This window comes from Macaca mulatta, chromosome 13 (genome assembly GCF_049350105.2).
Source record: "Macaca mulatta isolate MMU2019108-1 chromosome 13, T2T-MMU8v2.0, whole genome shotgun sequence".
Taxonomy (NCBI): Eukaryota; Metazoa; Chordata; class Mammalia; order Primates; family Cercopithecidae; genus Macaca; species Macaca mulatta.
Window position 1 is genome coordinate 55,940,827 of NC_133418.1, and position 27,870 is coordinate 55,968,696.

Sequence of the window (27,870 nt, forward strand, 5' to 3'; positions counted from 1 at the left end):
ACTTATAGGTCCGGGGCCTGACCAGGGCCTCTGCCAGGCTGGCTTGACATAGAAGGGGAAGAATCAACTGTCCACTGGGAAAGCCCCTCTCCCACCTATCATCCAGTGCCTGTTGTCCCTTGAAGGGTAAAATCATTTGCATTTTGGTGAAACAGGAAAAAAGAAACTATTTTAATGACAATTCATGTCCAAACCCACAACAAATCGTATCATAGTAGGAAGCCTTTGTTCCCAGGCCCTCCATCCACAATTAAAAAGCAAGTAGGGACTAGATTGTATCTTCTCATGTAATCCCCACAGCAATTGTGTGAAATACAGAAGAAATGGGGGCTCAGGAAGTATAGAAACACCTGTCCCTGAAAGGCAAGTCGGGACTGAAATGCAGCCCATGCCCTGCTCAGCAAGCCATCTGCCTCAGGGGAGCAGTGTCTTGTGCTAATTCTCACAAAGGTGCTGTATGGATTAGCAATAGCCTTGCTTTTTAATTTTTGCTTTATTTGAATATAATTTTCTCATCAATTTTGCTTGCATAAATACAGTTTGTTGCTTGTTCTGGTTTAGCCTAATAATAAGTTGGAGAAGACCTGGAGAACGGGCATCATGGTGGGGTGGAAAAATGGGGTTCTCACTTCAGCAGATGTAGCCCCCCAAACACAGCACTCCATGGATGAGGACTCAAAAGATGAATGTCATTTTCTGTCCCTGTGTCTCAGAGATACCCTGAGGCTGTCTGACAAGGTGAGCTGTTCCACACAAAAAACAAAGAATTAATCACACCTCAGCTCAGCCTGTGTTGGGGCCAGTCTATTGCCTGGGTCCTGAGATGTGCTGCCTTGAATGTCTTCGTTGGACATGGTCATGCCTGAGACTGGAGTGGAATAACAAAATCCATTTGAATACAGCGATGGACGGTCAGAGATGTCCACACACATCTCTGTTCACCCTCACCTTCCTGCAAACTCTATTCATTTATTTATGGAGAAATTTAATGTTTCCCTCAAAATATCCTTTCCCTCTCAGAGAGTAATTTTGTATCCCCGTCATCAGGTAGCACTGAGAAAGGGGTCAGACTTAGGCCTCTCTCGGGCTGTCCTTGCAGTACTCCTGGGATCCTTAAGCCTCGGTCTTGGGTTCCTTCATGGATTTGACAAATTCCTTGACTTCTTCTTCCAAGGCCTTGTTCCTCTTCTCAACATCCTCCCGGGAGCGCTCCATGTTGCGGAGGCTGATCTCTAGGGCTGCAAACTTCTTCTTTTCATTCTCCAGCTCTTCATTGAGCCTCACCACCTTAGCCCAAACGTCATAATTCTCCTTCTCAAGGCTACAGGGAAGGAAAGAAAAGAATGAAAGAATATGGCAATTCATTCTAGGCTCTTCCTTCCCCCTTGCTCACAACCTGCTGTTCATTTTACTTTTCAAATCACAAGACCCTTATCCAATCTCTCAGCTATGTCCCGATGATGAAGATGTCCCAGGAAAACTGAATCCCCACAGCACTTCTGAGCCCCTCCTTTGTCATTTAACACCATCTTGTGACATCTATTGTGTTTTGTTTTTTTTTTCCATGTCATTTTGTTTTGTATCTTCAACCGTATAACAAAGTCTTTGAAAGAAGAGATCAGCTCTAATAGATCTACATATTCACTCCCATAGCACCTTGTATCAATCCTGGAAGCCCCATCCAAATTCCAGATTTCTCATACCTCTTTTTCATGAGTGCCTCCTCATCCTGTGTCAATGGAGAGCACAGACCAGCACCCTGTCTTATTAAGGATCTCCTGGGGACCAAGATTTGGAGAAACAGAGAGAACTGCCCTTTGGGGAGCCATGATCCTGGCAGTCTCACCCTCTCTTCTGAATCCCATGCCAGGTGAAAAATCTGCGGGATTCCTGAATTGCCAGGATTTTCATCGTTACTGGCCAAAATCCTAATGTAGTGGCCCCCTGCCAGGCTGTGCTGAATTAACTCTTAGCAATGAGTATACATATGCTGATTGTGTGACTGGAAATCTATTTCAGAATTTCATTCTGTAGAGTGTGCCTCCCTTCTCTCCAAATGGCCTGCCCATTTGCACAAGGGAGACTTGAGCTCCCATGTGAGCCCAAAACTTGGGTTCTACCTTCAAGGGCTTTGGTCTATTCTGTGGGTAACAATCCATCTTCACAACTTTGCCTACCCCGCCTATCTCTTCTTAAAGCTAAATTGGTCTCATTCCTTCTGACCCTCTCATTACAAATCTACTTTTCTTCTCCAAGTTCTCTGTACCCCTCTGGTTCTGGAAGAAATTCCAAGTAAGGCACTGTGCTAGATCCTGACCATGGGTTCCAGTGGGAGGTGGAATCTGTGTGGGCTCAGGAGCCTGGGATGGGAGGCTTCCTCGACTGGTGGATTCAGAGGACTCTGTTCCATTCAGAAGGAGCAGCCACCTCTGTGGCAGCCAGTTCTTTTCCTACCCTGTTGAAGATACTCATGTTTGAGTGCAGCATGAGTTTTCTATGGGACTGCTTTGATCACTGCCGAGATGTCACAGAAGTCTTTAATTCTACAAATGATTGGTTTCAGGTTCTTAGATAAACAAGCTACATTTTGCTTCTGGATGGCAGCTCTCTGTGTGGAACAATGAATGAAGGCTCACAGAAGCCTTCCCTTCAGATACCTGAGTCTGCACGGACTAAGACGTAGCCATAAATCTAAGAGCCCATGAATTCACATTTCACTGCCTCATGACTAGTGCCGATATGGGCACAACTGGATCAAGGTTTTCTCTCCTGAAAACGAATTTGCTGGCCAATCAGTAGTGTGAAAAATATTTCAAGAAAATACTCTACTTACCCAAGAGAACAAATTGTGTGCACGGATCTTGGGAATTTGCATGTGACAGAGGCAATAGCTGCCTAACTGGCCTCCCACCTCTGTTTGCCCCCTGCGGGCGGTGCTCAGTGGGAAGCCAGTGAGCCAATGAAGCATAAACCAGGTTGAAACCACCCAGACTCAGGCTTTCCAGTGGCTGACAAATCCCTACGGCATCCTGGCCTCCTGTACTTCTCCACCCTCATCTGCTAATCACTCTCCCTGACCTCAGGCGGCTTCCATTCTTGCTGGGTGGGGCCATGGGGGACTGCTCCTTTCTCACAGCCTCAGCAGTGGCCATAGTCATCTCCCATCTACGCACCTGACTTGCTCCTCATCTCCTTCAGGCCTTTACTCACCTGCTGCCTTCTCAGGGAGGCCTTCCCTGATCCCCCTATTTTACATCGGAACCCGTTCCTTGAACTTTCCAACCTCCTGACCCACTTTATTTTTCTCCACAGCACTTGCCATCAGCTGACATAACATATATTTTATTATATATTTGTATTGTCCATCTGTCCCCACCAGAAGAAGTTCTGTAAGTGCAGGGACTTTTGTCTCTTGTTCAGTGCTATACCCTAACAACTAGAATGTGCCTGGCACAGAGGAGGGGCTCGAGGAATGTTTGCAGAATCCACGAATGACCTTAACATAAAAAAAATTATTTCCTTTAAATTAATTAAAGCATGTTGATTCTTAAAGAACCACTGTTTGGAGATTATTGATTAAGCTACTTAAGCTAGATATTGACATTTCCTAAATCTAGTCTAAAGTTTAGAGTGTTCACCAATTTAGTCATCTCATTGTTCCCTTTACTCTTTCCTTCCTAGACCTGCTATAGATTACTGTCTTCCCCAAACTGAAGCTCTATGATGTGATTTCTCTGGCGGGTGGGAACAATCCCTCTTATCTCCAAAGATGGAAGCCAAGTGCCTCTCAGTGCCCCTCTGTCTGACTTACTTTTTAATCTGTTCCTCATACATTTGCTTCTGTGTTTCTATTTCCTTTCGTAGCTCTTGGACCGTCCTCTGCAAAGAATCAAGTTCTTCTTCTCCAGAGTTCTTTTTTCCAGGCCCAGTTTCAGAGTTCGGACTGGCAAGAGTATCTCCCTTGGAGTCACAGGCTTGTGAAGAGAGAGCACTGGCTTCCTCCCGAGGGGACCCTGGCAGGGAAGGGACATTATCGTAGGTGGAAGTCCGCTGGGAGTCAGAAAGTTGGTGCAAGTCTTGAGACATCGTTCTCCTGTGCCCTTCCCCTGCCTTAGCCTCTGAGGAAGGCGACCAGAATTCATTTTTAAAGATCTCCATTTTGCTGCTGTTGGCACCTTGAAAAGCTGATGTCAAGAAACATTTCCGGTTAGGGAGTGTTTGAGTCCTTTTACGAGGCTGCATCTTCCAATCTCCTGGCTTCTCCCTGGGTACTTTGCTGCTGTCCTCCAGAAATCCATCGCTTGGCTGCTGTCCGGTGGGGCTGGTTGTATCAGAGTCGCTTGTCTAGAAAAGAAACAGACATGGATGTCACACGGGTTTTCACCTCTGTGTGTCATGCTCCCAAGGTAAGGATTAGAGACCCCAAAACAAATGTTCCCTGGGAGCATACCTATGAAATTCTTAATGTATCACATTAGTTGATTATCTGCACTGGCATTTTTTTCCAAAAGGATATTGCACTAAAGGAACTATGTTCTAGAGAGGAAGTGCTCACCAAAATCAAGTGTTTGTTTGTGGTTAAAGAGTCCTAAAGTAGGATCCTTATGTAATCTTAGAATGGGTGGTCTCTGTAACTATGACTAAAAACCCGGAAGCCATAAAAGATTGATAAATTTGACCTTTTGATTTCCATAACTTAAAAAATTAAAAAGAACAAAAATAAAAACAAAGTAACAAATCACCACATACCAAACCAAAAAAAAAAAAAAAAAAACTGGCAAAAAATATTTGCTATGCATATCAGACAATTGGTTACTCTCCTTAATAGATAAACTTCATAAAAGTTGTGACGGAAGAGATCAACAAGCAATATAATTATGGGCAAAGGGCAAGATCAGGCCGTTCACAGAGGAAAAAATGAAGCTAGTCCTTGTACATAAGAAAAGATGTTCAGCCTCTCTAATAATAAGAGAAACTCAAATTAAAATTAAAATTACTGAAATGCCAGTTCTCACTTATTAGATGAGCAAACCCCCAAAATTTGACAACACACTCTGTTGGTGAAACTGTAGGAAAACAGCTCTTTCATGCATTGCTTCTGGAAGTGTAAAAAGACACAAACTCCAATAATTTGTTTCAAAATCACACAATCAAATCTATTTACCTTCTGACCCATCAAGCCCACTTCTGAAAATTTATTTGAGAAATACATCTACCTGAGTACAAAAGGAGGTCCCAAGGTTATTTATTACAGCTTTGTTTGTAATATGAAGAACTGAAAGGCTGGGTGCAGTGGCTGACGCCTGTAATCCCAGCACTTTGGGAGGCTGAGGAGGGTGGATCGCTTGAGCTCAGGAGTTTGAGGCCAGTTTGGGCTACATGGTGAAACCCTGTCTCTACAAAAAATATGCCAAAAAAATTAGCCCAGCATGGTAGTATGCACCTGTAGTCCCAGCTACTTGGGAAACTAAGGCCGAAGGATTGCCTCAGCAGGAGGTCAAAGCTGCAGTAAATTGTGATCATACCACTGCACTCCAGCTTAGGCAGTAAAGTGAGACCCTGTCTCAAAAAAAAAAAAAAAAAAAAGAAAAAAGAAAAAGAAAAGAAAAGAACCGAAGGCAGTCTGTTCATCTATAGGGACTGGTACATCTACAGAATGGGACACAATACACCTCCCGAAAACATGAGGTCATATGAGGTAGCTGTCTATGTATTGACATGAAAAAGTCTCCAGGATACACTGCTAAGTACAAAAATGCAAGATACAGAGTTGTGTGTAAGAGTGTGTGTATGACTGTATGTGTATGTGTGTGACTGTAGAGAGAGAGAGAATTATAATACATTTTGTGTAAAAAAAGAGGTAAATAATTTATACTCATGTCTTCTTATATTTTCATAAAGGAACATTGGAAGGATAAATAAGAAACTAAGGCAGAGAGGGATGGGGTGGGTGGGAGGGAGCAGAACTTCTCAACGTATACCTTTTCCTATCTTTTTGATTACTTGAACTATGTGCTTATATATATTTTTAATGAAATTATAAAGAAAAAGGAGACAGAATATGAGACCTAAACATAAAATCAATCACTTGTTGGCCTTTTGGCTAAGATCAAGTGAGACCTAAACATAAAATCAGACAATCGGGTTCAAGCCCTCCCTTTACCTTTGTAGCCAATCACTTGCTTCAGAAACCCCACCTGGAGTTAGAGGCACCTGGGTCCTGAAGGGAGAACTGGATCTGAGTCCTCCTCTATAACAAGCTAGTGCTACTACACTGGGCCAGCTTCTCAACCTCTCTGAGTTTCTGCTCCTCAGTAACACAATACGAATGACAAATTCTGCCTTACAATGTTATGTAACATGAGGACTCTAGAGGTGAGCAGTGTAAATTTCCCAGCATAGTGCCTACCCACAGAAATCAATAAATGGCAGAAGCCTATTAAATGAGTACAATAATAGCTATTCTCAAGGACTGTGGGATGATCTTGTTACATGAAGTATGAGCGTTTTTAAATTTTATTTTAGTTTTAGAGTGTTAGTAGAATGCATTGCATCCAGAAAGACCTATCCTAAGAAAAATCACAACTACCACCCACTACCTGCCTTTTAAACAAATCTTCAGGGTTAACAGTACTGTAGGTAACTTGAATCATCTGGTCAACTAGAAATCTGAAATCCATTTTTTGGCCACACATAAAGATCAAGCTACTATATAAAGTCCACATGTTCTTTGTAAAACTATTTGTTCCTATAAATATATAAAAATATTTGACCTTTGTAAATTATTGCCCTCACATAGTCTACATTTCAGAGTCAGCAGAGCTTTTGGACATTGGGAACGTGAGTTTCAACCCTTCAGCACAAACGTGGGGGCTGACATGGCTGAGACTGCTTATCGAGGAATGAGAAATATTACACAAACACATGACATACTCTGAGAAAGGAATCACGTTTCATGGGTTAGCAGGAAACCAGTTTTCTCTGGACATTCACCCGGAATTTTCAACAATTCCCACCAAAACATTTACAATGTGGTATACATTTTTTCCCATTGAACTTCTCTGGACTGTATTTGAGCCTTTCTTTTAGAGTGGGCTTCAGTGAGGACCCTCATTGCTCAGTTATTGGGCGACTGGCACACTTGTCACTCACCCCCCTCAAAGATGCCAGTAGAAACTAGATTTGGAAAGAGGCCAGGCTTTCAAGGTATGTTCAGATGAGTCTGTACCAGCTGTGCCCACTGACACTGCATCACCTAAAACTCCCCAAATTGCCATCCCAGAGCGGACCTTACGTGGGATGGCCTGGACTAAAGGAAGAACCCAATGGAAGCAGAAAGGTTCTCTGTGCCTTACCATGCTACTGAAGCTGTCTGTCCTAGAAATTCGGAGGTCTTCAGTGGCATCCCAGCCCACAGAGCTTCGGGCCACTGGAGCTTTCTTGGGGTCGTTTTTCTGGGCAGGAGGTGATAGGGGTATATCCTTGGACTTGGGGAAGAGGACTTCATGGTCTCTGATCATCATAGTCATCACTCTTTGGATCTGAGGAGTCCCTGAAAGAAAGAAGAAAAAGATCTATAGTGTAGTGTAGGAGGCAGGTAGTTAGTCCTCAAGGATTCCCACCCGTGGATGTCTCCAAACTCAGTTCTAAAACTACGAGGCCCAGAAGGGCCTCATTTTTCTTCTCAAAAGACCCTTTTTAATTGCTTGGAGTTGGAGATTATGTTGAAAGGGATGGAATAGAAGGACATGGGAGTAGAATGAAAGAGGGAGCTGTTTCAGAGGGAGCCAATAGTCCACTGGATTAGTTTTTGATCAGGAAAGTAGGCAATAAAACAGCAGAGAAAATAAAGACATCTTTCTCTCCTGATGTGGTCCTCAATATGATCTATGGTTTCTTATCAGACACACAGCAAATATGTGCCAGGCTTTCTGCCCCCACGCCCATGGCAGATATCAGTACTCTGTGTCAGGACACAGCTTCAGAAGCCTGCACAGCACAGCTTTATAAGCAGCCTTTTTGTGGGCTGGCTCATAAAATGAAACCTGGCTGGGCACGGTGGCTCACACCTGTAATCTCAGCACTTTGGGAGGCCAAGGCGGGAAGATCACTTGAGGTCAGGAGCTTGAGACCAGCCTGGCCAACATGGTGAAACTCTGTCTCTACTAAAATTACAAAAATTATCTGGGTGTGGGGGTGTATGCCTGTAGTCCCAGCTACTTGAGAGGCTGAGGCAGGAGAATCACTTGAACCCGGGAGGCAGAGGTTACAGTGGGCTAAGGTCGCACCACTGCACTCCAGCCTAGGCAACAGAGTGAGGCTCCAACTCAATAAATAAATAAAAATAAAATAAAATGAAACCTGCTTGCTCAATCTGGCTTAGGGTATGTAAAAGTAATAAAAGACTAAGAAACACTGGCTGGCTATTTTTGTGCTAGTCTACTGTACTGTGGGACCATTGGGCAAACCCTTGACCTCTGTCCTTTGTTGTGATCTGAAAAATAGACACAATTCCTGCCCTGCCTACCTCACAAGGCTATTGTATGATTCAGATGAGATAGATAACCAGCTGAAAATGCTTGGCAAACTGCAGAGCAGTGCACAAATATCAGGGGGAGTGTTGTAATTGTTACTTCCGGTGTACCTGCTTTCACTATGCGACCAGCCATACCTCTCATGATCACGGCAGGGTCTTCGACCTTCGACCTGATGAGATTCACACCAATCACAGTAGCCAGGTTGTCCACACTCATCTTGTTAACAGCACAGTTCAGCTGTATTTCATGTAGGAACCTGCAGGCAGCCAAGAAATCCCATGGTAGAAAGCAGGAAGTAGCCAGGAGGAAGCACTACAGGGTTCCAGCGAGAACTCAGGGATGGATCTAACGCTTTCCTCCCAGTCTCAGGAATGAGACCAGCCTGCTCTGCCCACAAGAATTTAGCCTCTTCCTGAAAGACCCAAGACCAAGGAAGGAAGAGAAACCAGGGGGTTCCTGCCCAGCTGCTGGGGTGGGGGTTGTGGGAGGTGGGTGGAATCACATAAGCAAGAGACAAGATCCACTTCCAGGACCTCAGAATGGACTAAAAAAGGTAAAATGGGTATCTGACCATACCCATGTCTTGCCCTGATAGGCTTATCTCCCAGCTCTCAGCACCCATCCCACCCAAGTCTCCAGAGAGGAAAACTTTATTGGTAAGAAGATTTCAGGGCCAGGGAATCCATGATGCCTCCTTGTTCTCATCCTCTGATTAGAGCACAAGCATTGCTAATTCTCAGCAGGTGCTCCATAACCGATACTGAATTTTTGCTAAAATTCTACCCCTTTTGAGGCACAAAGCTCTCAGATTCACTGTAAAAATAGGGAATTTCTAAATACACTCTCTAAAAACCATTTAAAAATGGATAGAATGAAGCAACACAATTTCAAATACAGAGCAATTATTAAATAAATGGTGATGTGTCCAAATGATGAAACATTATGAAATATTACGAAGTTATTCATAATCCAATTTTATGACATAGAGAAATGCTCATAATAAAACATTAAACCAAAAAAGCAGGATATAATCCTTTATATAATTTTGATTTAGAATAAAATATTATTCCCCTATATTTATATTAAGGTGTGAAAAGATCTATCATGGAGAGAAAACACCCAGATGGGAAAATGCCTGAGTGTTAACAGTACTTATTGCTGGTGAAGGGATTGTGGGTCCTTTTTATTTCTCGTTTACCGTTTGCTGTATCTTCCTCGTTTCCAAGTCAAGCAAGTATGACTTTTATTATCTAGGAACTACAACAAATTACTTTTTAAAAATAAAAGACAAAATTCAGATCAGTCTGGGATGAAGATCCCAGTTCCCAGCCCAGCCCAGCCAGATCTGGGTCAATCCACAGCTAGAGTTGCCACAGGGGTGGTGCACAGCAGATCCCCAGAAAGGCCTGAAGGAAAATAACCAGCGTGGCCCAGAATGAATGTCTCCCTGGAGCTAAGCTATGGCTCAAAGTCACAAAGATGGGAGATCATTCTAGAATCATTATAGGGATTCTGGGTTCTCTTGCATGTCCCAGGACTCTGAGCAGTGCTTAGGCAGGCCTAAAGGGGGGAGCACGTTCATTTTTTGGGTCAACCAGGTTTTCAGAATCCTTGAAATTATACAGGAAGCTACTTCGGTGCTACGTGAATACAGCTGATCTTCCAAAGTGCTGGACCAGAATCTCTGTGTTCACAGAGGTGGTCCCTCCTCTTCTAACTAGGAGCTTCTTTCCGATGGGGTTGAAAACTGTAGAGTTGATACCAGGGGGCCTCTCACCTGCAGATGTAGCTCAGGAGACTATAGTTGTCACGAGGAAGGATGGAGAGCTGCTTCATCAACTCCTGCTGAGCCTGGGAAGAGATTTACACCAGTAAATCATTTACCAGTAAATGAGCCTGCCCACATGCCAGCAAGGAGACCCTGGAACAGAATTGGTGTATCTGTGAAGAAACAACACTTTGGCAGTCATTCCTGTCCCTGTAGTTTTGTGGGTTTAAAAAAAAATTGGAAATAACTCTAAATTCTCTTACAATTTTTTAAAAAGGGTCATAGTTTTTTTTGTTTTTTTGTTTTTTGTTTTTTTTTTGACAAGGAGTCTCCCACTGTCGCCCAGGCTGGAGTGCAGTGGCCGGATCTCAGCTCACTCTGACCTCCGCCCCCCGGATTCACTCCATTCTCCTGCCTCAGCCTCCCGAGTAGTTGGGACTACAGGCGCCCGCCACCTCGCCCAGCTAGTTTTTTGTATTTTTTAGTAGAGACAGGGTTTCACCGTGTTAGCCAGGATGGTCTCGATCTCCTGACCTCGTGATCCTCCCGTCTTGGCCTCCCAAAGTGCTGGGATTACAGGCTTGAGCCACCGCGCCCGGCCAGTTTTTGTTATGTATACTTTTTATTTATCTGTAACTATGACACTGCACCCCACCTTTGACTGTGAGCTACTCTAAGGAAGGACTGTTGAACAACTCATACGTTAATTGTTTGCTTAAGAATGCTTGAGATGTAACAATCCAATAAAGAATAAGACCACAATAAGATATCTCAGAATCACTTTAAGACTGGTGAGAAATGGAGGATTCTTCTGAGAAGGATTTCAAGCACTATGGCCTAGCTGAGACCTGCTGGCTCACAGAGACAGGCAGACCAGGCTGGAGGACGGTGCAAGGTTAGACTGTTCAAGCTCTGCAATGAATGACCATGGATGTCTGACAAGGTCTACCAGGAATGCACGAGCCAAAGAGAAGAGGGACAGCGAGCTTTTCCGTGTTCTTTTCAACCACAGCTGCCTGTAGGGTCTGTAGTCACCATATGCAACATGGTGCTTGTGAGAGTACACAATTCACTAGCCGGACATGGTGACGTGCACCTGTAATCTAAGCTACTCGGGAGGCTGAGGCAGGAGAATTGCTTGAAACCAGAAGGCAGAGATTGCAGTGACCAGAGAACGCGCCACTGCACTCCAACCTGAGTGAAAGAGCAAAACTCCATCTCAAAAAAAAAAAAAAAATAGAGAGAGTACACAATTCACATGTGGTATGCAGGCACTCCTCAAACCTGAGCGGCTCTCCTGCAGAAAACGCACCCTCCAGCCTTGTCAGCCTACACGGAGCAGCTTCTGTAGATGTTGACCTTCTTAGCGTAGCGTCAGCTTCATGCTAAGATCCTTTTGTCAGTTGAGTCAAGTAAATTCATTGCAAAGGTTGCTACAGACTCACCCCTCCTAGCTGCCACCTCTGCCATGTTTTCACCAGTGAGAAGGACGTTGGTCCCTGTGTGTAGACATGCATTGCCACAGATGTGGAAACTCTCAGAGATGCTGAGGTTGAGAAAAGCTGGGAGATGCAAGTCTAAAGTGAGTGCAGGGGTGGGAATCTTACTGTCAGAACGGCATCTAGGTGCTTCCTTTGCTTTCCCCAGAACCCAGGGGTGAGATGCAATCTGAAACATTTATCTTTTTAGCTGCCTTTTAAACATTATTCCATAAAATTTTATTACTTTCACAATAGTGAGCAGACACACCAGTATAAGTTAAGACTTTTCATATCCCCTTCTCCCTCCCCCAATAAAATTCTTAAGTTATGCACAAAATATCGTGCCTCAGATCCATGCAATCTAATTTTTGTCTGGAAAAGAGCTATAAAACCTGTATCATGTTAGCCACATCATTATTGTTCTCTTCCTTTCCTGAAATATAAAGTCAGCTTTTCTCTTATGTCAGGATCTATTCAAATCATGATGCTCCCCCCATCCTCAGTCAGGGATGGAAGTTCTCACAGCTGTGTTTTCTTACAGGGCTAGGGTGCTATTTCTTCATTCATTTTAAATAAATATATTCTATGAAGCAGGCTATCTCATACATTCTGAAGTATGGAAGATAATAAACCTTCCCTTATATTGAAAAAAATGTTAAAGTCACCCACCAGTATCATATCCCTGGGTCCTCAAAACAATCCTAGGCAGGCCGGGCGCGGTGGCTCAAGCCTGTAATCCCAGCACTTTGGGAGGCCGAGACGGTCGGATCACGAGGTCAGGAGATTGAGACCATCCTGGCTAACACGGTGAAACCCCGTCTCTACTAAAAATACAAAAAAAAAATAAGCCGGGCGAGGTGGCGGGCGCCTGTAGTCCCAGCTGCTCGGGAGGCTGAGGCAGGAGAATTGCGCGAACCCGGGAGGCGGAGCTTGCAGTGAGCAGAGATCTGGCCACTGCACTCCAGCCTGGGCGACAGAGCCAGACTCCGTCTCAAAAAAAAAAAAAAAAAAAAAATCCTAGGCATGGTATGATATTATCATGAAAATTATCTAAGTTTGTGCTGTTCAATATAGCAGTTACTTGCCACATGTAGTTACTTAAATTTAAATCAAAATTAAATAAAATTAGGAATTTGGCTTCCCAGGTGCAGTAGCCACATTTTAGATGCTCAATAGCCATGTGTGGCTGGTGGTTACCATATTGAAAGGTGCAGATATATAAAAGTTCCATTACCATAGAAAGGTCTATCGGTCTAAGTAAATAAACTGAGTCTTATAAAAGATGTATAATCTGTATAATGGAAAAATCAAAGTTAAATCTAGGTCTTCATTATAGATTTTTCTGTGCACCACTTTGCCAGAGAGGGCTTTTAACATAGTCATTGATAGAAACATAAACTTCTTCATGGATCACTTGGATTTGAAAATCTTGTTTAAAAATCATCGAGGTTTATTGTTGTTGGTTGGGTTTCATCAGTTTCTTTGGTTGGTTGGTTGATTACAATAACATGAATACAGTGTGATCCCTGTTGACTACAAGGCCTCTCTAGAAATAACTTACACAGGATCAAAAATCCTGCTGGTGAACTTGTGCACTCTCACAAGCATATTACAGATGGTGGTTACAGACCCTACAGGCAGCTATGGCTAAAAAGAACAACAATCAAAAAACCTTCCCTATCCTTCTTCTCCCTGGGACATGCATTCCTTGGATGACCACACTTGACACTCAAGTTGCTGTGGAGCTTGAACTATGTGACCTCGCACCTGCCTTCCAGCCTGTGGTTGTGTCCCAGCAAGTCTCAGCAAGGCCATCGGGCTTAAAACCCTCCTCCGATGTATCCTCCTTTTCTCCCTACTTTTAATGTGACCCAGCAGTATTTGATTATGGTCCAATTCTTTACTGGATTATTACATCTCATGAAGGCTGTGGTTTGCCAGTCATCATGATTGAGTTCATATGCCTTTTGTTGCTGAGGAAGTTGCATTTTGACTATCTTACCAAAAAGTATGGGCCCCTTGACCCACTGTTGTCTACTGGAATAGTGTCCAGAAAACCAATCACTTTCTTCTAAAGCAGGACAACTAACTCTAAGATGCAAACCTTTGCCTCGTCCGCATTCGTGAGCTGTCCACAGAGCAGGAACCCTTCGTACTGGCTCCAGGGAACCACGGGCTCTGGGAGGTCTCGTAGGTAGAGCTTTAGCAGGGAAGCCACAGTGTGCACATCTGTGTCTCTGGAATAAAAGAAGCAATGCTCTTTGAAACCTCTTTGAAAGAAAAACCTTAGGATGTTCGTCACTTCCATCCTGATGATTCAGTGACTAGAACCATAAATTACAAAGGGAAATTTTGCAGAGGAGTAGAGTCTGATAAAGAAGAATCAGACCAAAACATTGTTGCTAATTCACCCTTCTGGAACAACAATGCTGAACACATGTTCCTCCATCTCTTCCACCCAACTACCTCAAAGGTAAGTTCAAGGTCTACATTTTTACCAAACCTTCCTTAATGATTTTCGTCTTTATTGCTTTCTTCTTTCTTCAAGTCATTTTAATGCCTCTCAATTAGCATTGTCTAATTAGTCTCTAATATTGCTTATGTTAACTCCTTTATATCCTTGGTCCATTCATCTCTTTAATCTTCCAGAGTGCTTAAAATAGTTCTGAGGTTCACTCACGTATTTGCTCAATAATTCACTCAATCAATAAGCATTGAGAAAACCTATTAGGTGCAAGATACTGCAAGATACTTGTCAAGCACTGGGATTTCAGTCGCCAATCCCAAAGACATCAGTAGCCATCCAGTCCAGGGATGGAGCCCTGGCCCCATCGAGTCACAAAGCTGTGGAGACTCAAGCATTATAAGGTCCTTACAATACTGTGTGGTTAATGCCATGATATGGGAAGCCCAAGACTCAGGATCCTATGGAAGTGTGGAAAAAGAACACCCAAAGCAGAGATGGGAACACGTAGATGACTTCTCAGATGAAAGAGTACCTCAGATGAGCTCTGAAAGGCAGTGAGGAGTTAAGGCATGAGGCAGGCAGCCTGTGTGTCAGCCTGGAGCATGAGGAGAGGAGGCCTCGCCATGGGCCTGACTGACTGAAAGAGGCATGGCTCTTCAGTTCGGCTTCTCCATTTACAGGAGGGCTTAGTAAGTCATGGGCCAGGAGCCAAATCTGTCCCACTACCTCTGTTTGTACAGCCTGGGAGCTAAGAATTATTTTTACATTTTTAAATAGCTGGGGGAAAAAAACACTCACAAGAAGAAGAGTGTGTCATGATGTAAAAATTGTAGGAAATTCAGATGTCAGCATCCGTAAGTAAAATTATAGAATAACACCACCACACTTGTTAATTTATGTGCTGAGCAGAGTATTATAGTTGCGGTAAAGATCATCTGGCCTGCAAAGCCTAAATATTTAATATGTGGCCCATTAAGAAAAGTTTGTTGACCCCTGGCTTACAAGGCAGTTGCATTGATTCTGCAATGCTGCAAGAGAAAATAAGATTCGCTACCATATTCCTGAAGTGGATTATTGAAGAAATGTTTGTTTATTTCATATTGATAAAACCTGGCATTCTTAGGTAGCAGCCTCAGTAGCACTGTGAAAAGCTGTGATGTGGCAAGAGGTCCAGAATAACCTTGGAATGTCCTTGATTTCAGTGATGAGAAATATAGAATAGGCTGGAGGACATGTCTCCTGGTCCTAGGAGGGAGGGGAGGGGTGGATCTGGACAAGAGGAGGAGAAGGGAGGCATCTGAGGCAACACTGGGCTTGATTGTAAAGCTCTGTATTGGTGCTCTGTGTGCATTTTATTTTGGTTTTGACAACCAGTTTGTGGAGCTGTCTTCTGAAAAGGCTCCCCTCTTTGCAGCCTGTGAACTGTACCTCAGTAGGAGAACACGGGCTGGCACAGAGCCCGCTCTATGCTCCATGGCTGACCTCCGGAAATCTGGGGTAGGAACCGTTCATTTAACATGGGGATTCTGGAGAATCCTTCCCTGCTGAGTCACTGCCCAAAAATACCCGAGGCAAAGCCAGGCTAGGAAAAGTACTTTTGTCAAAATATGTTATGAGACGTTCCTGAGAAAGTGGCAGCAAGACAGTCAGCTGACAATTTGCAGGAGCAGAATTCTCCCAAAGTCCAAAAGTTGCATCCTCCTAAAGTCCCTACACTGCAATCCATCCATTTGTCTCTATCAGCATCCTGGGACTCCCATTTGATTGGGACCTCTCCTTCACCCCCATCCAACCAGTCTTCCAAATCCCTTCAAACCTATTCTCCTAAAGTCACGCTGATGCTTGTAAGCCCCTCCCCTCCTTTCACTGCCCTATGTCTCCAGATTCTATGCTCTGCCCACTCTAGGGCACAGCCCTGAACACCAAAACACACCAACGGAATGAGTGAAGAAAACAGAGTTTGAAATGGAAAAAACAGCATAAATGGTAAGTCAAGAAACTGGATCCTGGCTGGGAACAGTGGCTTACGTCTGTAGTCCCAGCACTTTGGGAGGCCGAGGTGGGTGGATCACTTGAGGTCGGGAGTTCAAGACTAGCCTGGCCAACATGGCAAAACGCTGTCTCTACTAAAAATACAAAAATTAGCTGGGCCTGGTGGCAGGTGCCTGTAATCCCAGCTACTCAGGAGGCTGAGGCAGGAGAATAACTTGAACCAAGGAGGCGGAGGTTGCAGTGAGCCAAGATCACACCACTGCACTCTAGCCTGGGTGACAAAGTGAGACTTGGTCTCGGGCAAAAAAAAAAAAAAAAAGAAACTGAATCTTTTGAAGAGTGACAACAACAATAAAAAAGACACCTAGACAGTTTAATCAGGAGAAATTTAGACAGCAAAAACATCCATCATTAGAAAAGAGAAAGGGGTTATAAATATAGCTACAGCATGGATACTTCAAAGTAATAATAAAAGAACACAATTAGCTATATAAATCATCTTACAACACTGAAACTTATAGAAAGCTTCCCAGTTCATTTCACCAAAAATAAACCTGACAAGCCATGCCCACTGCTGGGCCTAGCTAATTCCTCATTCTTGTTTATTGGGTCTCAGCTTAAATGTCATTTTCTTGGGGACCTCCCTAAATACACCAGACCATGTGAAAAGCCCCTGTTCTAAGTTTTCATAGTATTGAGTTTCCTTTTTAGCACGCAACACCATGGAACTTATACAATTATTTCTATAAATTTTTGTTTTACTGTGGGCACCCCATTGTACTAGGGCTAACTCAGACGTCTATTTTATGGTCTAAATTTGTAACATTATTTTTTTCGGAGTTTGCTGTTCCTCTAACCCAACAGAACACCTTAAATGATTCTTTTTTTTTTTTTTTTAAATCAAGGGCTAAGAGCAGGTCAGGAGCCAGGTGGCTTCTGGGTTCAACAACTGATGCACTAGGCATTACCCAAGACTCCTCAGATGGTTCTGCCAGCCCTTCCCTGGAGGCATTGATGCTTGTAATGTGGCATGTCTGTAGGTGCATTTCTCACAGACACATAGGGGTGAGAAGTGTGTTGGCTTTGTAGCAAGGCAGTGTCCATCCTGGTAGAAACTTGGCAAGGAGATTTTAAAGTTCACATTTTTGTGTCTAAGGAGACCAGATAGACCTGCACTAGTCTCACCAAACAGCTCCTTTGCTCACCTTCATTCTAGGAGGTAATGGGGGCATCTTGGGGCATCACCTTCATTCTAGTGAGGTAATGGAGCATCTCAGCACACAACCAATGCAGAGGATCTGGGTGAGTTCCCACAGCCGTGAAGTTGGGGACACCAGGAGGGGGCTCCTTGCTCTCCAAATACCCCTTCTTCCACCCACTGACTCCTACAATTCCTTTTATAGGAGGCAGAAAAAGTTACAACCGTAGCTTCTGTCTCCTGGTCTGCTCGTGACTCTGAAAACCCTCCCTTTCCCCCTTTCCTGCCCTCTTTCCACCCCCTTTCACACCGCCCCTCTTCTCAACTCCCACACACAATTCAGGTCAACACTGTCTCAAGGCTGGTCTCTTCCTCTCCCACTCCCAGGCCAGATTCACTCTCAGGAAATCATCTAACACTGGTCACTTTCACTTCAGAGTTAATTTGCCAGTTTTGTTGACCTCTCTTGAGTTACTGGCTTTGTCAATTCTATGATTCCAAAGTCAAGCTGATCCCTGTAAGCCCTCCCCTCCTTTCCCTGTCCTATGCGTCCGGCATTCTATGCTCTGTCCCTTGCAGGGCACAGCCCTCAACACCAAAACACACCACGGAATGAGAAGTGGGGGAGTATAAAAGGAGGTGGAGAGAGGGCAGGAAAAGGGGAAAAAGAGGGTTTTCAGAATCATGAGTGGAATAGGAGAGAGAAGACCTGGTCTCTCCTAAATATGCTCAAATGTAACTAAATAATAAGAATCAAATAAGAGCCAGTCACACCTCCCAAATCAGACTTGTCCTCTCAAGGGTTTTGTGGACCTAAGAGTTGCCCCTGCGAAGCCCCTGAAAAGCCCCCAATGACCCTTCCTATTTCTGGATGTGTAAACTCTACCCCTCACTTCTAGGTGTGGAGATGTCACAAGGTAAGGTAATTTTCCTCCTTCCAGTCCCAAATATTTCAAAATAATCAAAAATTCCCACACCAACACCCACGCCTACTCTATAGTGCATAGGCTAGAGCCTAAGGCAGTTATTTGGCAAATCCTAGCAATCACCTCTATTCCTTTTGGCACATTGTATGGCATTGCTCTAGCAACAACCCCCCTGTATCTTTCACCAGGCCAAGGCTAACCCAAAACATAAAAAGAAACTGAATATAAAGGTGGTGAGCACAATGGAACAAGCGCCTGATATCAAAACGCAGTTGATGGTGCTGCTGAAAGTCCCCGTGTTTGATGCCCATAATGGGCTGTTGTTCCAGTAAGAACCCCATCTCTTGCTTCCTAGGGTGCTAAAATATAGCACCTGTGGGAAATTAGCTTATTACGTATTAAGGGTAGGAAAGACACCCCTGTGGTCGTCCAAACTACAACCGTGGCCATAAGCATGGAGAGAAACAAATAGATCCCAGAGAAGCTTTGGAGGAAAAACAGGCAGCGCTGGTGATTAGAGTGAGGGGTGAGGGAGCTTCTACACAAGATGACACTTAGGTCTTCACAATTTTCTCAGAATCAACCCAACCCCATTGTCCAAAATAAGCTTGGCAACTTTCGTTTTTGGAAACTGGATAGAGTTCAGGCCCATCTTACTAAACCTTGGTTTATGGGCTCCTAATTTGGAAATAGCAGTCAAACTTACGCCAGCAGGACAAGTTCACGCAGGCAACTGGGGAAGAGACTGCACAACATCAGGTGGGGATTTTACTAGCTGAGTGTGGCAGAGAAGGAAACCTCAGCTGAGTGACTGGAGAAGGTGGGGAGGAAGCGGGTGGTGGGAGGAAATGTCACTATGCCTCATATGCCCCAAACAGGGCTGGGAGACCTCCACACAGAAGACTTAGGAACGCCAGGCTGCCAAGATATCAGGATATGCTCCTGCAAAAGGGCTCAGAACTGACTCAGAATCACGTGGTATTGTGATCTTGGAAACTAACAAGAAGTCCTGGTTATAGCCACTTCTGGAATGCTAACGAAAGTCGCTGGTGCCCTTGGATATGGATCTGGTGCATTCTCCACCACACCAAGTGTTTGTACAGCCAGCTCCACTCTTCCATGTTCCTCATCTGTCCTGAAGGGTGGGCCTCAGGTTAGGTCCCATCTTTCTCCCCTCCTCTGCACGACCCCTTCTCCTGTGCCCTAAACATCACCTGAATCTGCCCAGCAGGATTCCAGTTGTGGTTCACATGATCTGTCACATAAACTATCTGCATACTCTCCTAACTGTGCTCCAGTCTCCCAAAATCCCAATCATGAGCAAAACAAAGGCTCTTTCTGTTGCAAGCCAGGGCTCTTAGAAGTGTCTATGCAAGTCCCATAGCTCAACTGGAATGGAGAGGCCCTCCCAGCCAAGCGAGGCAGAGGGGAGGGCAGAGGTGGGACACTGCAGCAGGGCAATGTACCTGTCAAAGGAGGGCCGCTCCCCAGCATCAAAGGCATCTCTCAGCTGCTTCACCAGGTTGTCCTGCCCAGGCAGACGGAAGATGCCCTCTTCATTCCGGCCATGCTCCAGGATGAACTCTGCACATTTCTCCACCAGGATGGGCACCAGATGGGGGCCGAATTTCTGTTCATAGGCCACAGTCTCATCCAAGCGCTGGCCAAACACCGCTGAGGAGAGAGCAAACAGAACCAGCCCGTCATTCTGTGCTTCCTTGGATGAACTATTTCTTGACTTTCTGTGTCACCTGTGACTTCACAGGTTTTATTGCAATGATACTAGACAAAATGTGGGAGACAAATCACTCATAATATTTCCTGAAACTATAAATACGGGCCTGTAAATTTGAGGCAGTCTTTGTCAGTCTTTTTATATTGACCCACATTTCTTACATATTTAAAATAACGACTGGCTTTTACTGAATACTTTTTGCTGGGAATTGCACACTTTTTGTCCTTTAATCTTGACAGCAACTCTATGAGGTGGTATTAATGTCACACTCACCTTACTGTTAAAGACACTGATCCTTAGACACTTGCCAAGGTCAAGCAGCTCACAGCATGGCACAGTTGGGAGTCAGGCCTAGGCAGTGAACTCCCAGCAATGTGCCTTAACCATGGCAGCAAGCAGGCCGTTTTGTGTCCACTTGCGTCAGAGAGTAGTAAAGCATAACACAGTAAGGCATCCCCCCTTAGCCACCGTCAACTGTAGTCTGAAAATATTACATGCAAAATTCCAGAAACAAACAATTCATAAGTTTTAAATTGCATGTCATTCTGAGTAGCATGATGAAATTTCTCATGGTCCCGCTCAGTCCAGCCTGAGATGTGAATCATCTCTTTGTTTAGTGTATCCACTTTGCATACACTGCTTGCCCAGAGTCACATAGTAGTTGTCTCAGTTATACTTAGTAGTTGTCTCAGTTATAAGACTGAAAAGACACAGCGTATATAGGGCTCAGGACTATCTGAGATCTCAGGCATCCACTGCGGTCTGGAAACATATCCCCCAAGGATAAAGAGGGCCTACTGTAGTCTATCACATAGATGTCTCATAGCACTAAACCACTGTGGAATTTAAAATAATTTAGGTTGTTTACTATGTCCTAATTATAAACATTGCCACAGCAGACATGTTCATTCACCTGGCAGAGATCCTGGAATGTGTGCCGTTCAATGCATAATTTCTAATTAATTAACATTTGGATGCATGAACAAAAGCGTTTCATTCTTTTGAACTATTTCCTCAGGACAAATTCCCATGTGTAGAATTACTGGGTCAAGAGGTTTGAACATTTTTATAACTTGATGGTATGCAAATTGCTTTCCAAAAATATTTTCCCAAATTACCCTGCCTCCAGCAAAGCAAGTGTGGGCCAGTTCCATCCCAGCTCTGTCCGAGTGGAGAAACTTTGCTCCACAGTCTCCCCGCCCCAGCAGTGTGAGGACACGAGTTTACAAATCAGGACCACCACTGCCTACCCATTCTCCCACCAGGCTTCCAGGCCCTGGAGGTTCAGAAGACAGGCCGTGGCTTCTGTCCTGTCCTGCTTGACTTTCCCTCTGCCATAATCAGGGCTCTGCTGCACCCGGCACTTCAATCCCTAGGACATCCGTTTGCAAAGTCACTTGACTCTCCCCATGATTCTCTCTCTCAGGTTGGTCCTCTCCATCCCATCTCAAGTTCCTGTGGATTCCACCCGTATAGAGCTGTACCAGGCTCTTGACTTGCATGTTCTTTTCTGCTCCCACCCACTACCCAGGCTAGGCCAGCCTCCTCTCTCACCTGTAACTGCTGCAGTCTCCTCTCTATCATGTTCGAAACCCTCCTGCTGCTTGCCTTTCTAGAGCACCGCTCTGCTTGAGTGCCCTTCTCTTGGTTTTCAGTAGTCATCTGCTTCTCCCCCAATTGCCTCCGTGATGTTTTTCAAATAGACACGTAAAGCCCTGGCAGTTTGTCAGGGCCTCCTCTTTCATCACATCAGGTGTTGGGAGGCGAGAGTGGAATCTAGACGGAGCTGAATAGGGGGCCTCTGTGTTCCCCACTACCACCAAATCTGCTTGGCTGTTGTTCGTTTCACTTATTGCACTGCAGTGAGACTGTGATTAAATACTTCTGTGGCTAAAGTTTGAGAATCAAGGCTGGCATTCCTCAAGGCTTGGCACCCACCTGCTTTCCTGGCCTGATGTCCTGCCATGCCCCGAGAGGCATTTCACCCTGACGTTTCCAAAACATAATGCTCTGCAGTCTCCATGTCCTTGAACAGTCTCTTCTCCCTGTCCAGTCTGCTCTCCCCCTTCCCTGGCGGCGCCAATTCTCTTTGTCCTCCTTGGCCCCTCTCAAATACCATCATATCTGCCATGCCTTACTGACACCCAGATGGAGAGACTACATCCTACTCTGTGCACCAGATTGCTTCTTGAATATCCCAATCCTTTCCATACTCTGTGATCATGATTTGCATGTACCTGTGTCGTCTGCATGATTGTAAGCCCCCTACTACTGGGAATAGGAGGAAGGGCTGTTTTCATCCCCAATGTCTAGCATAACCCCTGGCAAAAGGTAGACAGTCAATGACTTTTGCTGAAGGATTTAATGAATCAATGTGTCTTTAAGCAAGTATTTTCCATGACTAATGGTTATTCGGCATTTCTTTAGTTTAAACACTAATAGGAATCTCCTGGTATATGAATTCAGCTTCACGCTAGCATGCATTGAGTGCCCTGCCATGTGCCAGCACCAGGCTCCATGGAATGGGTTGTACATACAAGGGGCATGGAAGACCTGGTTCATGCTTTTAATGAGTTTGCCATCCAGTTATGAAAATAACGTAACAGATGGACTGTCTGCCTTTGAGGGGTCACACAAAACGTAGTGAAAAACAATTAGAAAATTTCAATAGCCATATGGAATTAGGTTTCTATTTGTCTGTAAAAGGAGCTGGACACATCTTTTCACCAAATTGATAGGACATGACTGAAATAATCTGACTTAAAACAGACCACATAGCATCTGGAAAGTTCTCTTTGAGAGGTCCAGAGAGGGGCCCTTCAATGGGAGAGGCAGATGTCTCCTGCAGCAGTTGAAACTCGGGCTCCAGAGGTCCACTGGACTTGATGGGGAAAGATAGCACAAACACAGTGTAAGGATGTGCACAGAGAAGTCAAAGCTTTCAGATTCAAGCTCCATTCCTGAGGTCTTATAGCAGATGCTCCACCTTGCAGGTGATTTGGAGCCAAGCTCCTTCTTACACCTTAATGTGTGTCTAGTCCTCTAGCTTTTCTCCTCATCCCAGTCTATCAGCCTTGTCCTGCCTTCATCCTCTATTCCTCTCACACCTCAAATGCAGCCCTTTTGATATTAATCTCACTCATACTTTTTTTCTTCAACATCCCCACCCTGCTGCTTCCTACTACCCTCTGCATGCCTTCATCAGGCCATTGAGAGCTACAAGAGACCACGCATAACATATTGTGGAAATTTATCCTTCCAATCTCTGCAAGACATTGGTTCCAAATTTTCACCACTCCTCTTGAGCTCCCCACCCATTCCCTCACTTCTCTGTCTCAACAGGTGATCTTGGCTCCTCTTTCCTTCCATTACCAAACGGAGGGTTATGAGTGAACTCCCTCATCTGCAGTCCCTGCCTTTCCCATCCTTTCTCCTCTGTGTTCCTGTTTTCTCCCACAGGAAGAAAAGGGCCCTATCTTTCATCTAGGATGATGCTTTCCTGAACTGTGGGTTCCATTCCTTCCACCTCTTCCAGTACTTACTCTTTCTATCTTAAAATTTTCTCTTTCAATTGAAAGATCCCACGTGAGTCTAGGTCTTTGCCATTTATGAAAGAATAATCTCCCACCTCAGCTCTCATGCAAACAACCAACATTTGCTTTCCTTCTCTTTACCATATACTTGTAAAAAATTGTGTCTACTTCTAGAGAGATGTCTGCCCCACTTCCTCACTTATCACTCACTACTCAGCCTCTCAACCCATCACAATCTTGTTTCATTAGCCTGCACTTCTTCACTAAATCTGCTCACTAAGATTTCTAGTGCTCTCCTAATGTTCATTCCACACCCTACTTACTGATCTTCTCGGAAGACTGATGTTACTTCTCCTTCCTCTTCAATACTTTCTCCCTACATTGCAATAAATCCAACCATTCTTGTTCTATTCTCATGTTACTGATGACTCCTTTCAGTGTCTTTGACTGTGCTCCATCTTCCACCTGCTCCTTTGGTGCATCATTTCCTGGGATTCCAACTCAAGCTTCTTTTCTTCTCACTCTAGTATTCTCCTTAGGAAAGTGCATATGATTTCACACATTTAGATATCACCTATAAACTTATAACTTATTAATCTGCATATCTGGTCCAGATCTCTCTCTCTCTATATGTATACACACACACACACACATAATATACATATGTGTATATATGGATATATGTGTGTATATATATATACACACACACATGGATAGATAGATATAATTTATGAAAGAATAATCCTCCACCTTGGCTCTCATGCAAATGATCAACATTTGCTTTCCTCTCTTTACTATTATACTCATAGAAAAATGTGTTTTATTTTATCTTTATATATGTAGCTATATCATATCTATTTCCATCTTTTCTCTCTCTCTCTCTTTTTCTCTCTCTCTTTCTCCTCTATAACCATAAGTTCAATGACTAATGGCAGTTCTCCCAGTATCTTCTCTAATCTCACTATCATCCCATCCCTAAATCACTGCTTCTCCTGTAGCCTTCCTCAAAGGCAATAGCATTCATTCCATCACTCAAGCACCAGGTACTCTCCTAGGCACTGAAAATGCAAAGCCATTAATACAAGGTACCTGAACTTAACTAATCCAATTAGCAAAATTGTGAGCATTAGAATTATCTGCAACACTCTTCACTCTCTCCAAATAGGTTGGTACATTCTTCTTCTTCTTTTTTTTTTTTTTTTTTTTTTTGAGATGGAGTCTCGCTCTGTTGCCAGGATGGAGTGCACTGGCACGAACTCAGCTCACTGCAACCTCCTTCTCCCGGGTTCAAGCAATTCTCCTGCCTAAGCCTCCCGAGTAGCTGGGACTACAGGCGCCTGCCACCATGCCCAGCTGATTTTTTGTAGTTTTAATACAGACGGGGTTTCACTGTGTTAGCCAGGAAGGTCTCAATTTCCTGACGTCGTGATCCACCCACCTCGGCTTCCCAAAGTGCTGGGATTACAGGCATGAGCCACTGCACCCAGCCTAGAATGGTACATTCTAAATATGCTTTAAACAAGCTCCCTATTCTCACTGCTGTTGCCTATATCATTATAATGGTTTCTTTTGCAACTCCATTTCTTGCAAATTCCTTCCACCAGAATTCACAAAGTCATTCAACAAATGTAGGCTGAGCATTTGCTGTGGGCCAGGCTCTTTGATAGCTAGAGAGTATGATAGGATGAATGAAAAATGGTCTTTGCTTTTAAAAATTCTCAAGAGAATGCCCTTCCTCCTACTCTCCACCTGGAAACCCAGTCTTCTGAATTTGGATGTCTTCTCAGAGAAAACTGGTCACTCTTTCCTCTACTCATAGAGCTCCCTGTGTGTTTCTTGATGTTATCACTTCTCATGTAATTTTATGATGATTCTTTTAAACATCCCTCTCTTCCACTGGACTGTGGACCCCTCAAAGGCAGACAGTCTATCTGGCTCAGCATCTATTTTCAGAACCTGGTATATGATGGACCTCAGAGAGCTGTCACTACCTGCTGCCTACATTCCTCCCATTCTCTGGCCCTTTTCTGCACTCAGTACTTCCCCAAACCTACTCTTGTCAAGGAGACCAATGGCCTTTACATTTTAAAATCTGAGGTGAAATTCTCTGTCTTCATCTTAACTGCTCTATCAGCAGCATGTGACACAGCAAGTCACCCCCTCCTTCTTGGGACACTTTCTCACGTGGCCTTTGGTACACCAGTCTCTCTTGGTTCTCCATGTGTCTCATCAGATGCTTTTAGCCTCCTCTGAGGATTCTTCCTTTTCTTGCTGTCCTCTAAATGTCGGAGGGTCCCAGGGCCTCGCTTCCTCATCTGCACACTTTCTCATAGTCTCACCACTTTAAATATCAACCATATGATGAAGACTTTGAACTTGTCATCTGCAGCCTAGAAATCAGTCAAAGCTATTCTCTCAACAAGAACCAACCACTGGATGCTCTGGGGACATCAGGACCAACAGTGTCACTTCTTACATGAGAGAAAAATCCTTTTTTTTTTTTTTTTTTTTTTAGCTTGGCTAGGTCAGGTTTTGTCACTCTTAATCTCAGATCACATGAGGAGTTTGGAGTCAGAAACATCCCTGGAACTCCAAAGACCTGGTCCTGAGTTCTACCAATGTCTGACCTCTGGGTCCTAATTGTCACCCCTTTGGCCATTAGCAGAGCAGTTCCAACTTAATAGGTATAAATGTTCATGAATTTATTATAATAATTGTATGTAATATAATTACCATAAAGTAATTATAATATATGTAATATGATAATTATAACTATTAACCAATGTAATTAATTACATTAATTTTATGCTGAGAACTGATCCCTGATACTTTCTTTCTTTTTTTTTTTTTTTTTTTTTTTTTTTTGAGACGGAGTCTCGCTCTGTCGCCCAGGCTGGAGTGCAGTGGCCGGATCTCAGCTCACTGCAAGCTCCGCCTTCCGGGTTCCCGCCATTCTCCTGTCTCAGCCTCCTGAGTAGCTGGGACTACAGGCGCCCACCACCTCGCCCGGCTAGTTTTTTTTGTATTTTTTAGTAGAGACGGGGTTTCACCGTGTTAGCCAGGATGGTCTCGATCTCCTGACCTAGTGATCCGCCCGTCTCGGCCTCCCAAAGTGCTGGGATTACAGGCTTGAGCCACCGCGCCGGGCCGATCCCTGATACTTTCACATGTGCTATCTCATTTAGTCCTCATGAGAACTCTACAAAGTAAGTATTACTGTTCCATTTTACAGATAAGAAAACTGAGATTTGAATCAGGAATTTTTCTGAGGTCATATTTACCCTGTGATTCTATATTCAGGGCTTTAATTCCTTTTAAAGTTTAAAGCTAATGGAATAAAAGTTCAGAGATCATAAAGTCTCAAGGGGAGTCCTCTAATGCCAGACTATGCCAGCCCATGCCAGCCCCACCTCCCCTCAGACCGTGTTCACCTCGTCTCCAGTCCCCAGACCTAAAATTTTGGACCCCATCCTGAGCAATCACAGAAGGGTGAGACCTTACTACCACACTAGTAATTGCCCTGGCTCTTCCCACAGTCCATCCTCCACCCCTTACCACTCAACCCCTTCCTTAGATTTGCTGGAAAACTCCAGGAAACTGGGTTGGTTTGGGAAAGTGGAAATAGAAAGAGCAACTGTCACCTCCCTCCCCACGTTGGTCCTCCTTTGTCATCACTCAAACACTCCTAGGATCAAGACAAAAGCCCCTCCCCACCCTGCCTCTAGCCCAGCCCAGGCCTGCGGGAGAGTACCCCACCCCCATACACACTGCGCCTGCCCTCCCGGCACTGATACCTGCTTCCCAGGGGCTCAGTTCCAGAAGTGCTCCCCACCCCTGACAAGAGAGGGAAGAGGCTCTGGGAAATGAGTCTTTTAGTAGAACAAGTGAACCACAAAATAAAAAAGAAATACCTTTCTTTCGGAGCTTGGGGGTTTTCCTCCTGAAATCCCAGCAAAAAAGCAGTGCCAGGGCAGGAAAGCCACAGCCCAGTTCCCACCGCGGCATCCTGGGGATGTGAGGCATGGCAGGCCGAAGACTCACGCCTCCGAGGAGCCAGCCTCAGGCCTTCCCTCCTCCCCAGACTGGAAGAACCCTCTTCTCTCACTTCCAGATCACCACATGCTTGCAAATACTGCTCAGGTTCTGACTCCAAAAAGGAAACCATGGGATCTGTCCGCACCTGCCCCAGCCCTCCCGGCCCTCCTTTCCCCCGCACTTCCCCTCCCCACTCAC

At 44.5% G+C, this 27,870-nt stretch overlaps 1 protein-coding gene across 7 annotated transcripts in view; it reads right to left on the bottom strand.

Annotated features, from left to right (window-relative positions):
* Positions 1 to 474: 474 nt before the first annotated feature.
* Positions 475 to 27,870, bottom strand: part of ARHGAP25 (Rho GTPase activating protein 25) — a 91,432-nt gene continuing 64,036 nt past the window's right edge. For 6 of the 7 annotated variants that reach the window (XM_077958349.1, NM_001266047.1, XM_077958347.1 and 3 more), the window contains 7 exon segments: positions 19,836 to 20,043; positions 13,891 to 14,023; positions 10,315 to 10,388; positions 8,672 to 8,793; positions 7,356 to 7,552; positions 3,812 to 4,344; positions 475 to 1,321 (listed from right to left, as the gene is read on the bottom strand). In XM_077958349.1, the coding sequence (XP_077814475.1) occupies positions 1,114 to 1,321; positions 3,812 to 4,344; positions 7,356 to 7,552; positions 8,672 to 8,793; positions 10,315 to 10,388; positions 13,891 to 14,023; positions 19,836 to 20,043 (1,475 nt within the window). In that variant the 3' untranslated portion in view covers positions 475 to 1,113. 7 annotated transcript variants of the gene reach the window in all.